Here is a 17,154-nt window from a genome sequence, read left to right as displayed (position 1 = left end):
TCACTTATCATCATTCATGGAGTAAGAGATCCTGCAAAATATTTGAATCTCGGCACGGGCACGACTGACGACTTTGAGCAATACAAGATTAAAAGATAAAAAAAAAATTATCCAAATTCCTCCTTAGCGCAGTCTTGGTGGCCTTGTGCACATACTCACGCAACTTAGGTGAATTCGTTTTATTTACAAAAAATAATTCATTATTCATTAATGATTATTTCGATTTTGCAGCCTACAAAACCTACCGACTAGGTTACTTTTTATATTTATCATATCAACTTTTTCCAAAACAAACACAAACTATTCCAGACGATACAAATTTATCCTTATCGAACTAATTCCTGTAGTCAACAACTTCCAAATATCAATCTTTCAAGTTATCAAGTCCTACATTAAATAAGCCGCTCAGACTGAGTTGGTGCGTATAACATTCTTCAAAGCTAATGCGATTCTTCTTCTTGCCCCAACTTTGCAGTTGAACTTCATATCAACTCAACTAGAGAAACACAAACAAAATCTCGTTTTACGCTACAGGTAGCATTGAACATCAAATTCCTCCCTCAGGCCAGAAATATTAAGAAACTGTAATAGTCCAATCTTCTCCAACACGGACATTAGGTTTACGTATGGTCATGACAGCTGGTGCACGTGCCCTTAGAAACCAAAGGGGGCCAAGTTCAATATCAACCTTCTCATTTGATGGCTCAATGAGTGCATTTTTCAAGCCGGGAGCATGTCCCAGCAGAATTATTCTTTCGATTAAAACATCTGATGGATAACGCCCATTGCTACCAGAAGGAGCCAGATCTACAGAAGCAAGTTTCCCATTTGAGAAAATAAAACGTCTATGGATATAGGCCCCTTGCAGAAAATTAAAGCTGCTGCCATCATCAATGTAGAGTTCACCCTCAGCTGCTTGAGAACTATTCAGAGCTATAACCTGTCAAAAAGAAAGTCATAACAATTATAACGAAGCAAACTACTTTTCTACTTTCCGCTACTGTCAACAATTACAAAGGCACAACCCCTCAGGTTTTCCTAACACATTGACTCAATATTATAAAGGCTGCCATTTTTTGGTCGGAATATAAACAAATAAGTAATCAAGTTTCTCAAATAATCAATATCCACATGATTATGATAAACTCATAGGGTATACCCATGAAAGTGGACAAATGAGATTCAGATTAGATTTTTTTTCATGGATGAATTTATACACATGCAGACATGCAACTTACCCTTGCAATGCATAAAATCATTCAGTTTTTGGGTGGTACTACACACATCCTCCTCAATGTCCTCATCATAGAATAAAATAGACAAATGCAAACTACCCATTCAACGTCTTAATTCAGAATCATAGAAAGGTGCGGAAGACAAATATTAAAATGCAATATATTTGCCCAAGATGTGCTTCAATGTTCAGAGTGCATGCTGATGGTCTGATGCTGTTAGGACTACGGGAAAGGGAGAGTTGGTTAGACAGTTAGGATACTGAATAGTTAGTTAGGGAGTTAAATAAATAGGAGAATGTTAAGGGAAAAAGGGATTCAGGTATTATTTTCTAAATTAAGCTTTAGCACTTTGTTAAGGGGCAAACCCTTGGAGGAGAGATTACTATCCTATTCCTTTTTTTTTTGGCATCTAATTTAATAAAATCTGTCTCTTATATTTCGTTCCTTATTCTTGGTTTGTAACAGATGCCAAGCAGCATGAGGAGCTAACTAGCATAAACTTCATTAAAATATATGTATGACAGCAAAGGGCTTGAATAGAAAGACAATATTTACAAGAAATATGTTCCATGAAACACATCAAGCATTCAAGAACATTCACAAGAATTACAGAAAATCAACATGAATACATACCAGTGTATAGGGATCATTTTCCATCTGAGTGGAACTTCGCCGAAACCGATCTTTTCTTGCAATAATGGTTCCAGCTCTCTGGAAAGCAGGAATGCTCTCCTGTGTAACTTCCAACTTGTGTGTCACCCCTCCCTTGTACACTGTTCCAGTTCTCATGTCATACCAGGATTGTTGTCCAGGCAAATAGACCGATGCATGCTTAGCTCGCTGCCAGTGACAAAGCATTATAAAAACTTTAGTTAAAGACCATAAAAAGAAGGAATTGATTTGCAGAAGAAAACATATATGTATCTGGAAACTGATTAAAACACCTCAGTATAGATCCCTTGCACTAAAAGACTGCTCCCGACCATGAAAGCTTCATCGTTGCTAAAAGTAGCTTCATCAGATGGGAATTCCATCCACAATGGACGGACCACGGGAACACCAGTAGTGTTAGCCTCCCTGAATAATGTGTAGAAATACGGGAGAAGTGCATAACGAACATGTATTGCATCTTTAATCAATTCTGTATTTCGTTCTCTGCAATAGCACAAAAACAATCACTTTACAATGTTGACAAACAAATTCCTACAGACTGGACTGCATATGATAGTCAAGGCACGCAATAGGTACTTTTAGTGCATTTGCATCAAATTCAACTCTAATAGTTCAATCAGTATCACCACTTATTAACCCCTCCTGTGCGTGCAGGGGAGGTGCAGTCGCATGGGAGTAATTGTCAATTTCGGTGGCCAAGTGTCTTTGAGAAACGAATTTGCAGTTATAATATAGATCTACAATTAATTTAGCTCCGCTTCATTTACATCTAAGATTTGCATAGTATTTCTGTGGAAAGGTTCATCCCTTTATAGAGATTAGCCTGATATAATATACATCATCCTCTTGAAAAATGTTTCACTGACTTTTTAGAGGCTATCAGCTCTTAACCAAAGAAAAGAACGGTAAAAGAAGTATTGTTCAATCGTTGATGAATAAGTATAATAAAGGAGTACCCAAAAAAAACTGTGATATTTTAACTTTTGGACAAAGAAATCTTAAAGTAAAGCAGTCCTACCCAAACAACCATGGCTCTCGTCTTTTTGTGTCATGATGGGCGTGGGCTCTAAAGAAAGGATAGTAAGCTCCTATCTGATACCATCGAACCAATAATTCAGGTTCTGGATTCCCGAAAAATCCACCAATATCAGCACCTGCGTTATGCACATGAACTCTTAAGATAATATGAACAAAGGGGAGGAAATCCCTAACTCATGCAAATAAGTATATAATTGACTAAGGATATATGAAGAAAAGAATAAAGAAATAATAAATACATCATGAGAAGAACGATACCCACCAGAGAACGACATCCCAGTAAGACCAAGGGTCAAAATCATTGGAATAGAAACTCTTAGGTGATCCCAATCAGCGGTGTTATCCCCAGTCCAAACTGCTCCATACCTTTGACTTCCAGCAAATAATGCTCTTGATAAGACAAATGGCCTATCTTTACCCTCACCACGTTTCAGTAGCCCATTAGCTGTCGCCATGTGGAAGTAATATCCGTAGGCATTGTGCAACTCCCGGTGTTCCACACCTCCATAGTGTAAAGCATCTCTAGGCATTGACACCTGGATACAATGCATGCAATCGTATCTCAGTTTTCCTATCTCCAGGTGGTGGGCATTAGAAGTTTATTAAAGGCAAAAAAAAACTTAAGGGGGCATGTTACAAAAGCAAAGTGCATATGTGGACCACATGGAATCCATGGATCCAAACTCTGCTTCTCAAGTGACATAAAAATTTAAAGCATACAAAACAGACATCATGAAAAACAGACATAAGATAACAGCACCCAGAAACTGAATCACTATACAATTACAGCACATTGACAAGATATCCAGCAATTTTAGCCAGCTATTCCCTCTTTTCTTCCAGATTTATTAGTCAATGTTGGTTTGGTTTCACTAGGACTCGGCCAAATTTCAGAATATCCCTCATATTATCTTATATTGGTAGAACCTTTCTTAGCTGGGGAAGTTTTATTTTCATTTCATCATGCTCCCATCCTTCTCCTCCTCCTCCTCCATATTCTTCTCCTTGAGTGCACTTATATACAATAACCAAGCTACCATTCTAGCGCCATAACCATTAAATTATATGAATGATGATGGTGTGACTGATAAGTTTGATGATATTGGCCTGTAGTAATCTATATGCATGTATTTTCTCTTTTATTAAACATGATGCCTTAGAGACAACATTTGTTTAATAGCTAATCCTAAATTATGAGGTTACTAAGGATTAAAAGTCAATATTGTGCTAAAGCCCTATTTAGATAGCTTTCTCCGTAAGTACTTAAATGATAAAAAATAAAAAGGAAAATGAATTAAGTTTGTCTATGAAACTAATATGAAAAAACTTATAAATTAGCTTATGCACGAACTAATTTAAGCTTATGAAAAAAGCTTATTTCCTTTTTCTTTTTATTTTCTTCTCTCAAATACTTATGAGAACTTTATCCAAACATGGCCCAAATCATTACAAATTTCATTGCTTTAGAAACTCATAAAATCTTGAAGCATCGCATTCATAATAGTTATGGAAATGCACAGTGATAGTAAGTTCCTTCAAGCACCCGATTCATTTTATATTTGCAAAGAGTCTCTAAACCACTAAAAAGGCACATTATAACTTCCAAATCACAATCAAAACAAGGAAAACTAAATGACATACCTCTGGCCCATTGAAAACAGAAGGCTCGTTCATATCATTCCATATGTAAAGCGAAGGCGTAGACCCAACATAATTCTGGTAAGAAAACTTCTCAGCCCACCACTCCCTAATCTCCGGGTTCAAAGTATCCGGATACGAGGAGGAACCCGGCCAGCACCACCCATCAAAGTCATTGCCACTAGCATCCTTCACGTAATACCCCTTCTGCGAAGCCTCCTTGTGCAAATGGAAATTCTCATCCCGCTTAATATGAGGATCCACAATAGTGACCATTTTCCTCCCCTTATCAGCCAGCTTCCTCTGCATCTCCTGAGGGTGCGGAAACAGAGCACTATCCCAAGTAAAATACCTCTTCCCATCAGTATGCTCAATGTCAAGCCACAACACATCATAGGGAATATCCAGCTCATCAAACTTGGAATCCACGTGCTCAACATCCTCTTCATCGCGGTAATTCCACCGGCATTGATGGTATGCGATCGAGAAGAGCTGCGGCATGGCCGGAGTCCCGGTCACCGCCGTGTACTGGCGCAGCACATCCTTAGGGCCTGGGCCAATGAAAAAGAACGCGTCGACAACACCAGCTTCACTCATCCAAAGCGTGTCAATGCGATTAGAAGGAAGCGCGATGTGGGAATCGGCAGAGTCGGAATCCCAGCCAGGGGCGAGAACGTCGATTTGCATTTCGGCGGCGTTGAGCCAGAAGAATCCGGTGGTGCCTCTGGTTTTGCCGTGGGAGAGCATGAAGGGGATGGAGCCGTAGAGGCCGAAGGGGGAATCGTGGATGTATTCGAAGACGTCGAGGTTGAAGAGGCGATAGGGTTCGGAGTGATCGACGTTTGGGCCTCTGGTGGGCCTGAGGGCGAGGGAGGTGGCGCGTTCGGGGATGCCGTAGAGGGAATCGGCGGCGTGGAAGGAGACGTCGAAGCTGATGGATTGGGGGCCGTAGGGTCTGGAGTCGGTGTGGGAGCGGAAGCGCTCTTCCCAATCGTCGCCTTCGGATTTGTGTTGGAGGGGCTCGAAGTCGAAGAGGCCGCGGGAGTTGAGGGAGATGACGCGGTGGCCGGAGGCGTCGTGGCGGATGAAGAGTTCGAAGGGGTCGTGGCGGAGGACGGCGGAGTGGGCGTCGGAGAGGAAGACGGAGGAGGCGGTGGCGTTGTCCTCGGAGGTGAGGCGGGGGAGCCATAGCTTGGTGGAGGGGAAATCGGAGACGACGACGTCGGGGAGTTGGAAGCGGGTCTTGGGAGGGGAGAGGGAGGGGTCTTCGTCGATTCTGAGACGGAGGATGGAGTCTTGGTGGACGGAGAGGGTGAGGATCAAGGGTTTGGAATGGGGATCGTGTTTGGGGGTGAGTTTGGCGGTGAGGTCGCCGTCGGAGATTGTGACGTGGGAGGCGGCGAGGGAGGAGGTGCCGGGGGCGCGGGATCGGGCTCGCTTGCAGAATGGGGCTTGGTCGCAGGTTCGGAATTCGTCTTTCTTCCAGGAGAGGGTGGGGCGGAGGTGGGAGCAGAGGAAGAGGAAGAGGAAGAGGATGAAACGCAGCGTTTGGTTCCTCATCTTGTTCTCACTGTGGAGAGTGAGTGAATGAGTGGAGATATGGTTATGGTTGGCGCACTCAGCAGAGACTCGGCATCTCTCTCTCACGCTCGCTGGTGATCGCTTGACTTTTTAGCTTTTCTTTGGTTTGGGCTTCTGTCCAGTTTACACACGACTTTGAGACCATGCCCGGTGATCAACAAATCTCTAAGTTTCCCAACACCATGTTAATTTTTACTTTATTTTATTTTTATTACAGACTATCATGTTAGAGGTTCACATTTATTATATTTTTACATTCAAATTTTGAATTTAAAACTCAAACAACTTCATATAAGTTGAATTTCATCATACATGTATAGACCAAATTGTTAAGACTTAGAGATGATCATTATGGATGGAAAAACTTTCGTTCGGAGTATTTATTATAGCTACATATTTTACGATTTAAGATTCAATACTATTAGTTAAACTAAAATAATTTTGTATTAATTTTGTGTCAAGTTGTAGTGAGATATATCAATTAAAAATGAATGGTGATACTTGCACAATAAAATTATATCATAATAATACTTTTTTTATTTATTTCTCTCCATGGTAAATTAAGTGTAGAGTGAGAAAAATACAAAATCAATAGCATATTGTATAATTGTCGTATATTATTATTCCAATAATAAGTTATAATGTTTATTACCGAAGCATTCGTTTGATTTGTCTTTCTCTTCACTATTTTTCTCCTTTTACAATTGCTCTTCTTACCCTTATGGGATTGGTAATTGTTCAAAAACTTCTCCAATTTAATGTGTTTTAAGGGTAGGTATAATCATGTTGATTGAAAATTTGGGATACTCCTCTTGCTTGTAGTTGTCCACCCTCGATTAAGACTCTCATTGGGCTTAGGCTTATGATTTTCATAGGGTGGAGATTGGATATCCATATGAAGAACTCTCTAGAATAAGATCAAGAAGATCATAACTTTGGAGGGATGAGTTTAGCTATACTCTATCATAGAATGAGATGTCAATTTTGTACCACTTTTGGAGGATCAACTACATAGATGAGTATGAGCTTGAAATATAAGGGCACGAGACGGTGTTACAAATCTGGGACAATCAAAGATACACAACTCCACAAACTTTGAACTATTAGCGAAGAAGTTTTTTGATAAAAGTTCGATAAAATGTTTCAAATCTAGGATGATAAGAGATACAACTACTATTTAAAAATAAATAAATAAACTCAAGACAATATCAAAATTAACAATTCTCACTTTGAAATATTTTAGGTGGAAAAGAAGGTTTAAGAGATTTGCAAAATAATTTAAAGCGAACGTGACTATCATAAATAGCTAACATTATTCGCATGTCATAAGGTTACTTTAGATCTTGGCAAAATGGACCGGATTAATTAAGTCAAATCAAATTTATATGATGAAATTTAAGAATTGAATCTCAAATTGAGTTCAAATTAAACTCGTTTTCAATTCGATTCAACCATGATTCAATTTGGGTTTAGTTTGCTAAAACCCACCAGGAAAAAAAAAAGTAACTTCATGTTAGAAACCGAACTTAAATTCAGACCTTTTCTGTCTGACCGTTATAATCTGCAATTTGTACAAGGTCAAATAATCCAATTTTTACATCCAGGATAAAAGTAAAAAAGAGATGAAATGAATAAAATGAGAAATCAAAAATACTTTTGATTTTGTTTACGTGGTTTAAAAATAAGATACGAAACATCTATGTATATTATTATTACACATAGCATAAGCATGCATACAAAAATATAAGAATTTAATTAGAAGCACGTACTAATATAAACTTTTAAATTTTCATCCGGTCATGATATATCTTATATATTAAGATTGTTGACAAGAGCCAAATGCTTTAAAAGTTTTAATTGATTAACAATATAAAAAATTACATTGACATTATCTCAAAATTAAAGTCCAAAAATATAAGGCGTAATCATACATACAAAATTGATCACATGTACAGAAGGGGACTTTCTATGCCCAGATATTTGGTGATTTGCAGACAGACCAAGAGATAACATTCCAGAGGAAAAATACTATCTGCATGTTTGGTTATACGTTTGATAGCTTTTGATCCGTGACAAGGCAGAAGTTACAAATAGTAGCTTCTTTCTTCAACATGCAAACAAACACGCTGAAAGCAAACATTGGTGGGACAACTCTATTGCAAAAAGTAATACGGGGTTATCTTTTGCCCAACAGTGCGTCAAGGAGTGCAGCTTCTTCCTCCTACATTCAAGATAACTCAAACCACTTAAACAAATGGAGTCAAACTTAACCAAAAGGAGTATCACTTTGAATGAATAAAACCACATACCACCAAGGCATTAAATTCAGTCTCTTCATCTATAGCGCTAGTGATAGCAGGATCCTCGAGCAGTTCCTATTCACAAAAAAGTTGAGTAAGCAACCTCTCGTCATCATGAAATCAGAACTTGTATGCCCCTTCCCCCATTGATATTAAACCTTATGATGCCCATTAGATAGATAATAAGAGAGAGAATTGTGCATCCCTTCGAATAGGAATAGGATACACCAGTGCAAAGCAAATAAGAACCGTTAGACTAAATGGGGAAATGGACAGTTTGAGGTTGTTAGGAAGTTTTAATTGTTTGTGAAAACCAAATTATCCGCAACACATGGGAACTGAGAAAGGAAATATTGACAAAATTCTGTAATGAGTACCAACTTACATCGTCTGCAATTTGCAACATCCCGTTCTGATCCTGCAGTGAAAAGCTAAATTAATTATGTTTGGCTTTAAAACACTGGTTTCATGTGCTAATCTGATAAACTGTGGAAACGAAGAGTACTTTGACACTAAATTCACATTGGTATTCTGAACAGTTTCCAGTCAAATCAACCATAAAATGGATTTTATAAGAGAGAAAAAAGGTCTTGGGTAAGGATGTGTTTGGAAAAGTTGTAAAAATTAGATTATTACAATAACCAATTATATAAATAATCAATTACTACTATAATTGAGTACAATCTAAATGAAATTTAGTTTAAATAAATTTGCTAATAAGAGATTTTAAAATGTTTAATTTCTTTTGGATACAACAAAAGCTTTTATATAGTAAATCAACTAAAAGGAAAAAAAGTTGTTCAGAATTAATCATAAGTTTCAAATTTTCAACTTCATAAAAACAACTTAATTTTTTGGGAAAAAAAAAGTGGTTCACAAATTTAAGCTGATATCCCAAACACGTAGTTTTTTTTTTTCTTTTCAAAAAACAGCTGCAATGATAGATTATAATCTGTACCAGACACATTCTAAATGGAGTGTTGCACATTGTTCAACAGAGGGAGATGGGAGTAGTTGTTTTAAGAAACTTGACATGGATGCTTACCTTGATAGCAACAAAAAGAAGTGGATCAGATGGTGTATATATCATGTAGTGTGCTTGTTCCTGCAGCAAAATTGATATAAATAAGCAAGCTCTAAATTTTAATGCCCATATTTTTCTACATTGGGGCAGTAAAAGACTAGAGCCTAGAAGTTACTTCAGCAAAATATAAATTAAATGACAAGTAAACGTGCAAGAAATATATCCTAACTACAGATATGCAATAAAAAGAAGTCACGAAAAACAATATTGATTCATAAATCATAGCGAAAAGGAAAGCTAACATGACTTGGACTGCACAACGATCTTTAAGACATGAATTTGAACTTGATTCATAAATCATAGCGAAAAAGATGATTTTGAATTTCTCACAGTTGTCAAGTATGAACTATGATGAGGCATGAATTTGAGGGTGCGGCAGAAATAGTAGGCGTCATGTTTACTCCAACGATCTTTAAGACACAACATGTAAATATAAATATTATTACTATTGGAGAAAGTATCTCCTGTTTGGGGCCTATATATTCGCTATTAATAATTGAGAATTTATGTAAAAAAAAAATCTGATTTATTTTCATATTTTTGTAGTTTCCACTTTATTAGAAGAGGCAAAACCTACATCAGGGATTTCTACATCTCAAAAGGATTTAGTATTCAACTATGAGTTGGGAGATATCCTTGTTTCAAAAAAAAAATATCATAGTTTTCTGAAAGATACTATAATTCATGTTATACTCATTCAAGTTAAGAATTTCCTAAAGCAATTCAGAAATGTTATCTTTCTTTTCAATTATTACAATATTAGAAAGAAAAACATTTAAGAATTAAAATTGAAACCCTATCTCCTACCTAGGACCTGTATATTTGCTATTATTCCCTCTGTCTAATTTTATCCGTCACTTTAAAATATTTGTCTCAAATTATTTGCCACTTCACAATATAAAGTAAGTATTAATTACTTTATGGAAGGGCATTTTAGTTGTGAATATAATTATTTTATCATGTGAATGGAGATAATCTATTTTTTTTCTTAAAATGTGTGCATTACTTTAAATGAAAGACAAAATGAGACAAGGGAATAATAGTTAGGAATTGATTTGTATATTTCCTGAATTATTTTCACATTCTTCCAAGTTTCCTGCAATTAGAGACTGTGAATTAATGTTATACATATACTAGAGGGACCAAGGCACTGTGTGCCTCTAATAGTTATACATAGATGAAATATTAGAAAGTTGCGTGTAGTTATTCAAAGAAGATATAAGAATTTTTTTTTACATCCGAGGGGTATAATGGTCCACTAAAAAGTGGAGACTAAAAGCATTTACATACCCCTAGTATCCCGTTTATAATAGGTATAAATACTCACTCATGCTGAAGAATTCCACAAGATATTCAAGAATATTTTCTTCCTTTTCAAGTATTATTATATTAAAAATTAAAGCTTAAATTTTGAAATTGAAACATCATGGACAATAATCACCAGAAGCAACAATAACACAAAATGAGGTATTGGTGGTGAATGATTATTCTGAAAGACTTGGACTTGGTACAAACATACTAGAATACAAGAAGAAATTTTTATAACAAACATTATGTCGAGGCTTTTACAAACTAAGCCAATTGTTTGTTCACCTTCATAAGTTTGTTCACATTTATTATTCCAAGTTATGTTAGTAAAACTTTGATTAAAAAAAATGAAATATTTAATGTAAAAAAAATTCATTTCAGAAAGCCCTTCATTATAATGATGCATACTAGTGAACAATAAAAGTCTCAACAATCAAAAATTATAATTGCAAATAGCTACAAAACCTCAAAATATCCAAATTCCAGAAAGGCAAACAATAACAGGAAATATCTGCTTCTTTTGAAGATAAACATTGCAAAAGGAAAAAAAATACAATAAAATATCTGCGCAATTGAAGGTAATAATAAGATTACCAGACTGAAGTGTGCAATTTCTACACCTTCGGTTGGCAAGCTATCACCTTTACCATCTGCAAAATGGGAAACATCATCCATTAATTTCGTACATGCAATTCAAATGGTTATGCAGCATATTATCACTTTAGCATTCCCCAATTATCATAAGTTGATAATCATCCCAAAATACTACTTTGAAGTGACAAAGTCAGGCAATAAATTGATGGTATCTTTTTTTTTTTTTTAATGATAATAAATTGATAGCATCTGCCTACATATTACCCTTTTATTTAATCAATTTAATAAGAACAGAGATGGCAGAGAGGGGGACTGAAAATGGTAGTTAAGTGTGTAAAGCATGTATGGTCTCCATATCAAAATCAGAAACACATTAGTAAACCAAGGGAAAGAATGAGAGTAGAAGACATGCGCTAATTCTTATGAATGCAAAGGCGTGTAAGAAAGATTTATTTTTTACCAAACAGAAATTCTTGACCCAACTTAGACATGAAGATTGAATAGGAGAGATGAACAAGTCATCTTAAAAATCTTAAAATTGTCAGTTTTGTAACGCACTACATATCCAGTTTTGATAAAAGTAGATAGACAATTGTCAAAGTAATGCGTAGATAAAATTAACATACTGCTAATATATATAAGTAATGACTGTAAGAAAATTTATTACGTTGAGGAGCAGCAACCAACCAAATGTCACAAAAATAGACCAGAATAAACAGATCTGCAATAAATAAATCCTCGGCAGCCCCATTTATTTTTTATGCATGTATGCTAACAAACTCATTTTCATTTAAAGGGGATATTAACTTCCCTTGAAAAACAACTAACCAGAAATTATGACTGGGTTTATGAAGGGAATAGAACAAAGAGTTTCTGACCTAGTGGATTGGGAATACCCGTGAAGACCAAAAAAAGAAGGGCATAGAACAAGAGAAAGCTATATCTTCACCAGAAAGCTGGCTATAAAACCAAAAAAGAAATGAACAAACAGTAACACCAAGCTCCAACAAGGATGTATCCATACAAAATTCCAGCTTTCAGAAAATGGATAGCGTCAAAAGATTCAAAACTGCATGATGTAATATCACCCCCATAATCTATTATCTATAGAATATTTGTGACCTTAACAGCCATGTTAAGAACTAGAATATTTTCCATGTTAATCTAAATATACGACACTGCTATTGTAGTAAAAAGAACAGCCAAAGAATTTCTTGCCTGTGTGAAAGTCAAATATATCTTCTTCTGAGTAACAAAAACCACCACGAGCTGTATAACAGTACCTAATATGGACAGACAGAAATATTTAGTTACCAAACACAATTCTATGACATTTTAAATCAAAATAAAAGACAAACATACCCACTATGAACCAGATAGAGGCGTATCTTGGCAAGCGCATAAGCAGCAGAAGGCAGAATAGATTCAAGCTCCTCGTCACTGACCTAAAGTATGAATTGGAATGAAGAATTCAAATACAAAGAAACAAAAACCTTTTCTCACCAGGTGATCAATTACATGACCAGCCCAAACCAAAGGACACCATTGTGTTTTGCCAAAATAAGCTTAAGCACAATCAAATTGTCTGCCTATTTCAAAAAGATTTGACAAAGTTTTTAAGTTAGATGTCAATTGCCTAACTCAACCATCCTCTTATCTAGATCTGGGACTAGCTATACAATGATTGGCAACAACTTGACATAGGCAGAGTTAGGATTGAAGGTTTTATTAGTAAAGATGGGTGAATATTTCAAAATTAGTTCAGGGGTTTGACAAGAGTGACTTGTAAGCTGTAATATATAACTGTGGTTCCTATTTTTTAAAACTTTAATGAATATAGGCAAGAAAATTTACTCCAAAATCAAAAACAAACAAACAAATGGAAACTTGGAATGCAGAATGGCAACTTACATCCGACCATCCATCACTTGTGCTCTTCAATATTTGGACAGGCCTGAAGTAAAAAATTTACAATTAGTCAATCAAAGGTCACCAAAATTCCGAATTACCAGCAGAGTCTATCTGGATACTGGATACAAGCTTAAAACAATTTTCTACAGGAAATAGTTTTTTTTTTTTGTTTTTTTTCCCGTAGAGAAGTTTTTAGAAACTATTTTAATCTTGTATCCAAACACAGTCATTCAAAGACAAACAAGTTTCAAAACCTTTTACTCACATATCAACGGGGCAGAGCAACATACAATCATCTCCTTGAGAACTCGTGAACTCTCTCCTTACAACACACTCTAAGGGAAGGTTATTCGCAGGATCGACCTGTTGCCAAGCCATTCACAATTCATTAATTCGTGAGTAGTCACACTCCAATCATAACAAGAACGAACCCTAACATTCCAAATTATAACAATGTCAATAAGAAACCGTCCATAACCATAACAGATACGTCGAACACAGGCACATGTTCCGAACAAATTACGCTTCCATTCAACCTAAAACGAACTCACCAGAGTGGCGAGCCGGTCTCTGGAAGCGGTGAGAACTTTGCCGCGCTCGTCTACGACGAATCCGGAGGGCGGTTTGGGCAGTGACGTGGGAAGTGGAGGAGGATTGGAAATGGAGTTGGAATCAGCAGCGATGGCGTTGCTGTTGTTGTTGTTGTTGTTTTTTTTCTTGTTGTTGGAGGAACGCTTCTTCGGTGGAACTGTGGGTGACTCGGAGGCTCTGCAGATGACAGGATTGAGCGTAGGGATTCGAAGCGAGAACGAAGGGAAGCGTGCTTTGTTGAGGTTGGAATGAAGAAGAGAGTGTAATTCGGGTCTTGCGGAGGAGGGAATAGCGTTCAAGATTGGTGCCGCCATTTCTGTTGTACTGTGCATGTTTCAGCACCGTCTTTCCGTTATAAATATCTGCAATAAGCTCCTAACTAATTTTATTGTAGTGGCATCAGCGGCTGTGTATCTTAACAGGTAAATTTCGGTACGAGAGAGACTAGGAATTAGGATGCACGACAGGATAAACATCTTAACATTAATTTTTTTTCTTAAGATGTGATTAAACTATTAGGATTGCTTGAGTAGTTGAGAAATTAGATAGATACACGAAGATTTAAGTTTGATTTTCATTGTCATTATTCTTGTATTTTTTTATTGATAAAAAAATGTGATTAAATAAATATAAAATTCAAAGGTGAATCACCATCATAAGTGATTTATCATGTACCATGATTAACAGTTGTTAGGTTAATTTATATTTTATGGTCTTATTTAAACTACTTTCATTAAAATTCACCTTCTTCTCTAACCCATATTTGTTGTCTTTTCCTTAACCAATTTCATGGTCATCTTGGTCATATCGACTTTAACAATAATAATAACAATTGTGATGATCATTTTTCGTCTTTGATTGACATTAGCCTCCAACTCAATGATGCATAGTTTTTTAGATGAACGTGGTGGAGAGTTGTGGTGATAAAGGCATAAAAGCTAGTCCAATCTGGTAGGTCAACTCTACTTACCACATGTCTGAAGTGGATCGAGTTAGAAAAAAAGTATTAGTTTTGGCTAAATTCTAACTCGATTCACTTAATGATAAGTGTCAATCTTATTTAAACGAATAAACTTTTTAACAGTTATCTAATTGGATTTAAAAGAAAAATGTGTTTTAACCTTCTAAAATATTGTAAAACCAAAAGGATGTCTAAATAGGTTAATTTGTGAAGAGTTGATAGATTTTGAACTTACGAATCCTTATTTTCATGCAAATTTGATCAAGTCCTAAGACCTCAAAATTTCATAACTATGCTTAGCAAATTTGCATGCGCTCAACTGATCAGAGACAAAGAGCTAGGATTTGCTGTAGTGCAAATCTACTCAGTCGTTTGGAAAGGGTTGAATAAATTTGATCCAGATGAGCCATAAAATTTAGCTTAAAAAAATGTTTAGTGAACCAAAAAGGGCTCAAGGTATGGAACTTTCTTCACCATGAAAATTTCAAAAATATGCTTAATCATTTGAAAAAGGGCTAAGTGGATTGCTCATTTACATCACAATTTTTTTTCTTGGACATATATAAAGGATTTGAGAGAGAAAATGAATATTGTTAGAACAGAAATAAAGAGAGAATAAAACTCTAAAGAAGGAAGTTAACCTCAAAACCATATAGGGATAGGGATATTGAGTTCAATGTTTTCTTTCTATGTTTTTATTGTACATGGAGATTGCTCGCACTGTCATGAATAACTAATATTTTTCTTTGTTGGGATTAAATATAATCTATCAAACTCTTTATAATAATTTTGATTTATATATACGATATTTTATTAATTAGTGTTAGCAATTTGATTTTGTTATTAATGCTAAAGGTGAATTGATCAATTATATTTTGAATTTTGATTTAGATTTTGGTTGAAAAATATTTTCTAAATCTGTTTTGAATTAAATAATCTAATGTTTCTAAAGGCTAAGAATAGATTTAGAGACATTAGTTGAACAAATTCTTAAGCTTAATGCAATAAATCTAATTTTACAAATTAAGAAGTCAATTATTAAATTATGATTTTTAGAATTTTTAAAGACAATAAATTGATTTATAATGATATTTGAGAATTCAATAACATTGAGTGATAAAAAATCATATGTAAATAATTTTAGGAGAGTGGAGAAGTGAGATAGATGAAATTCAACCCTAACAACTTGTCTCACTATTATCTTTCATTTTTATATTTGATTTCTATTGTTATTTTCTTTACAATTAATATTGAAATGCAAAATAATATATTCGTAATCAATTGTAAATCGTTCTTTTACAAGTTTTAATCAGGATACTAGTAATTACAAAATATATTCCAATTGCATGTGGAATTAACAATTCATACTCCAAAAATATATTATATAGTAGGCTTGGTGTGTTTGTTATAGAAAACTTAACTTGTGAGTCAAATATGTTTGAGCCAAAGTGAGTCAAGTTGCCTCGTTTAACCCATTATAATTAATATTATCTTTTGTATTTATATTTGAATCAATGATATATTTAATTTTTTAATAGAAAAGGTTGCAACCATTTATTTTATTTATTAAAGAGGAACATGAAATCAATTTTTATTTTTATTTTAAAAAAATTTGGTGAGCCAACCTATTAACCTGTCACCTATAATGGGTCAAGTCAGGTTAGGATTTCTAACTCACTAGAAAGTGAGTTAAGTTGAGCTAACTTGTTTAAAGCATCAACTCATAACTAGTCTACCTGTGTGTGTTAAATTAACTCACTTTGACACCTCTATATGACAATAATGACTAGAGACTTCCACCTTGAGTGAGGGGTGAAGGTTACATTATATTTAAGATGCTTATGACCATAGTTTTAAAAACCAGACCGGTCATCGAACCGGTTAAGGTACTGGATCAGTGGGTCAAAGGTTGAACCGGTGGGTCACTAGTTGAACCGCATGACTCGATTTTTATTAAAAAATATTTATATTAAATATATTTTATACTTATAAATTTTAATAAATTCATATCTTATTTTAAATTTCAATTTTTCTATCTTATTTAAAATTATTTTTATTTTTATTTTGTAAAAAAATACATAAAAAAATTACATGTTAAACGGTATATTAATACAAATTAAAAATATAAATAATATGTACATATATAATGTGCTTGCAATTAATATCACAAAATAATATATGTAATATTTACATAGATATTGCATTATTAAATATATAATTTAAAATTAATAATATATTATA

General features: G+C 35.0%; 2 protein-coding genes across 2 annotated transcripts; both read right to left on the bottom strand.

Moving 5' to 3' along the window:
• Positions 1 to 233: 233 nt before the first annotated feature.
• On the bottom strand, positions 234 to 6,329 carry RSW3 (Glycosyl hydrolases family 31 protein). The gene is made up of 6 exons (XM_083076518.1): positions 4,587 to 6,329; positions 3,208 to 3,481; positions 2,926 to 3,061; positions 2,180 to 2,390; positions 1,869 to 2,075; positions 234 to 940 (listed from the first exon to the last, which is right to left on the bottom strand). The coding sequence occupies exons 1-6, from the start codon at positions 6,141 to 6,143 to the stop codon at positions 575 to 577; spliced, it is 2,751 nt and encodes a 916-aa protein (XP_082932644.1). The 5' UTR covers positions 6,144 to 6,329; the 3' UTR covers positions 234 to 574.
• Positions 6,330 to 8,004: 1,675 nt separating this feature from the next.
• On the bottom strand, positions 8,005 to 14,401 carry LOC109814837 (uncharacterized). The gene is made up of 10 exons (XM_020379350.3): positions 13,913 to 14,401; positions 13,627 to 13,724; positions 13,362 to 13,404; positions 12,813 to 12,895; positions 12,669 to 12,733; positions 11,451 to 11,506; positions 9,510 to 9,569; positions 8,850 to 8,882; positions 8,474 to 8,539; positions 8,005 to 8,385 (listed from the first exon to the last, which is right to left on the bottom strand). The coding sequence occupies exons 1-10, from the start codon at positions 14,282 to 14,284 to the stop codon at positions 8,341 to 8,343; spliced, it is 921 nt and encodes a 306-aa protein (XP_020234939.1). The 5' UTR covers positions 14,285 to 14,401; the 3' UTR covers positions 8,005 to 8,340.
• Between the last annotated feature and the right edge of the window lie 2,753 nt (positions 14,402 to 17,154).

This window comes from Cajanus cajan, chromosome 6 (genome assembly GCF_000230855.2).
Source record: "Cajanus cajan strain Asha chromosome 6, NIPB_CcT2T_4, whole genome shotgun sequence".
Classification (NCBI taxonomy): domain Eukaryota; kingdom Viridiplantae; phylum Streptophyta; class Magnoliopsida; order Fabales; family Fabaceae; genus Cajanus; species Cajanus cajan.
This window is presented reverse-complemented; position numbering and strand designations above follow the sequence as displayed.

What these genes read in the sequence shown, in the direction of transcription:
- RSW3 (XM_083076518.1), bottom strand. Translation starts at nt 6,143, where the DNA reads ATGAGGAACCAAACGCTGCGTTTCATCCTCTTCCTCTTCCTCTTCCTC. An exon ending in CTGTTTTCAATGGGCCAGAG is followed by an intron (nt 3,482 to 4,586) that starts GTATGTCATTTA and finishes CATTGTATCCAG; the next exon opens with GTGTCAATGCCTAGAGATGC. An exon ending in TGCAAGGGATCTATACTGAG is followed by an intron (nt 2,076 to 2,179) that starts GTGTTTTAATCA and finishes TGTCACTGGCAG; the next exon opens with CGAGCTAAGCATGCATCGGT.
- LOC109814837 (XM_020379350.3), bottom strand. Translation starts at nt 14,284, where the DNA reads ATGCACAGTACAACAGAAATGGCGGCACCAATCTTGAACGCTATTCCC. An exon ending in TTGCTCTGCCCCGTTGATAT is followed by an intron (nt 13,405 to 13,626) that starts GTGAGTAAAAGG and finishes TTTTTACTTCAG; the next exon opens with GCCTGTCCAAATATTGAAGA. An exon ending in TTCTTTTTGTTGCTATCAAG is followed by an intron (nt 8,883 to 9,509) that starts GTAAGCATCCAT and finishes TTTTCACTGCAG; the next exon opens with GATCAGAACGGGATGTTGCA.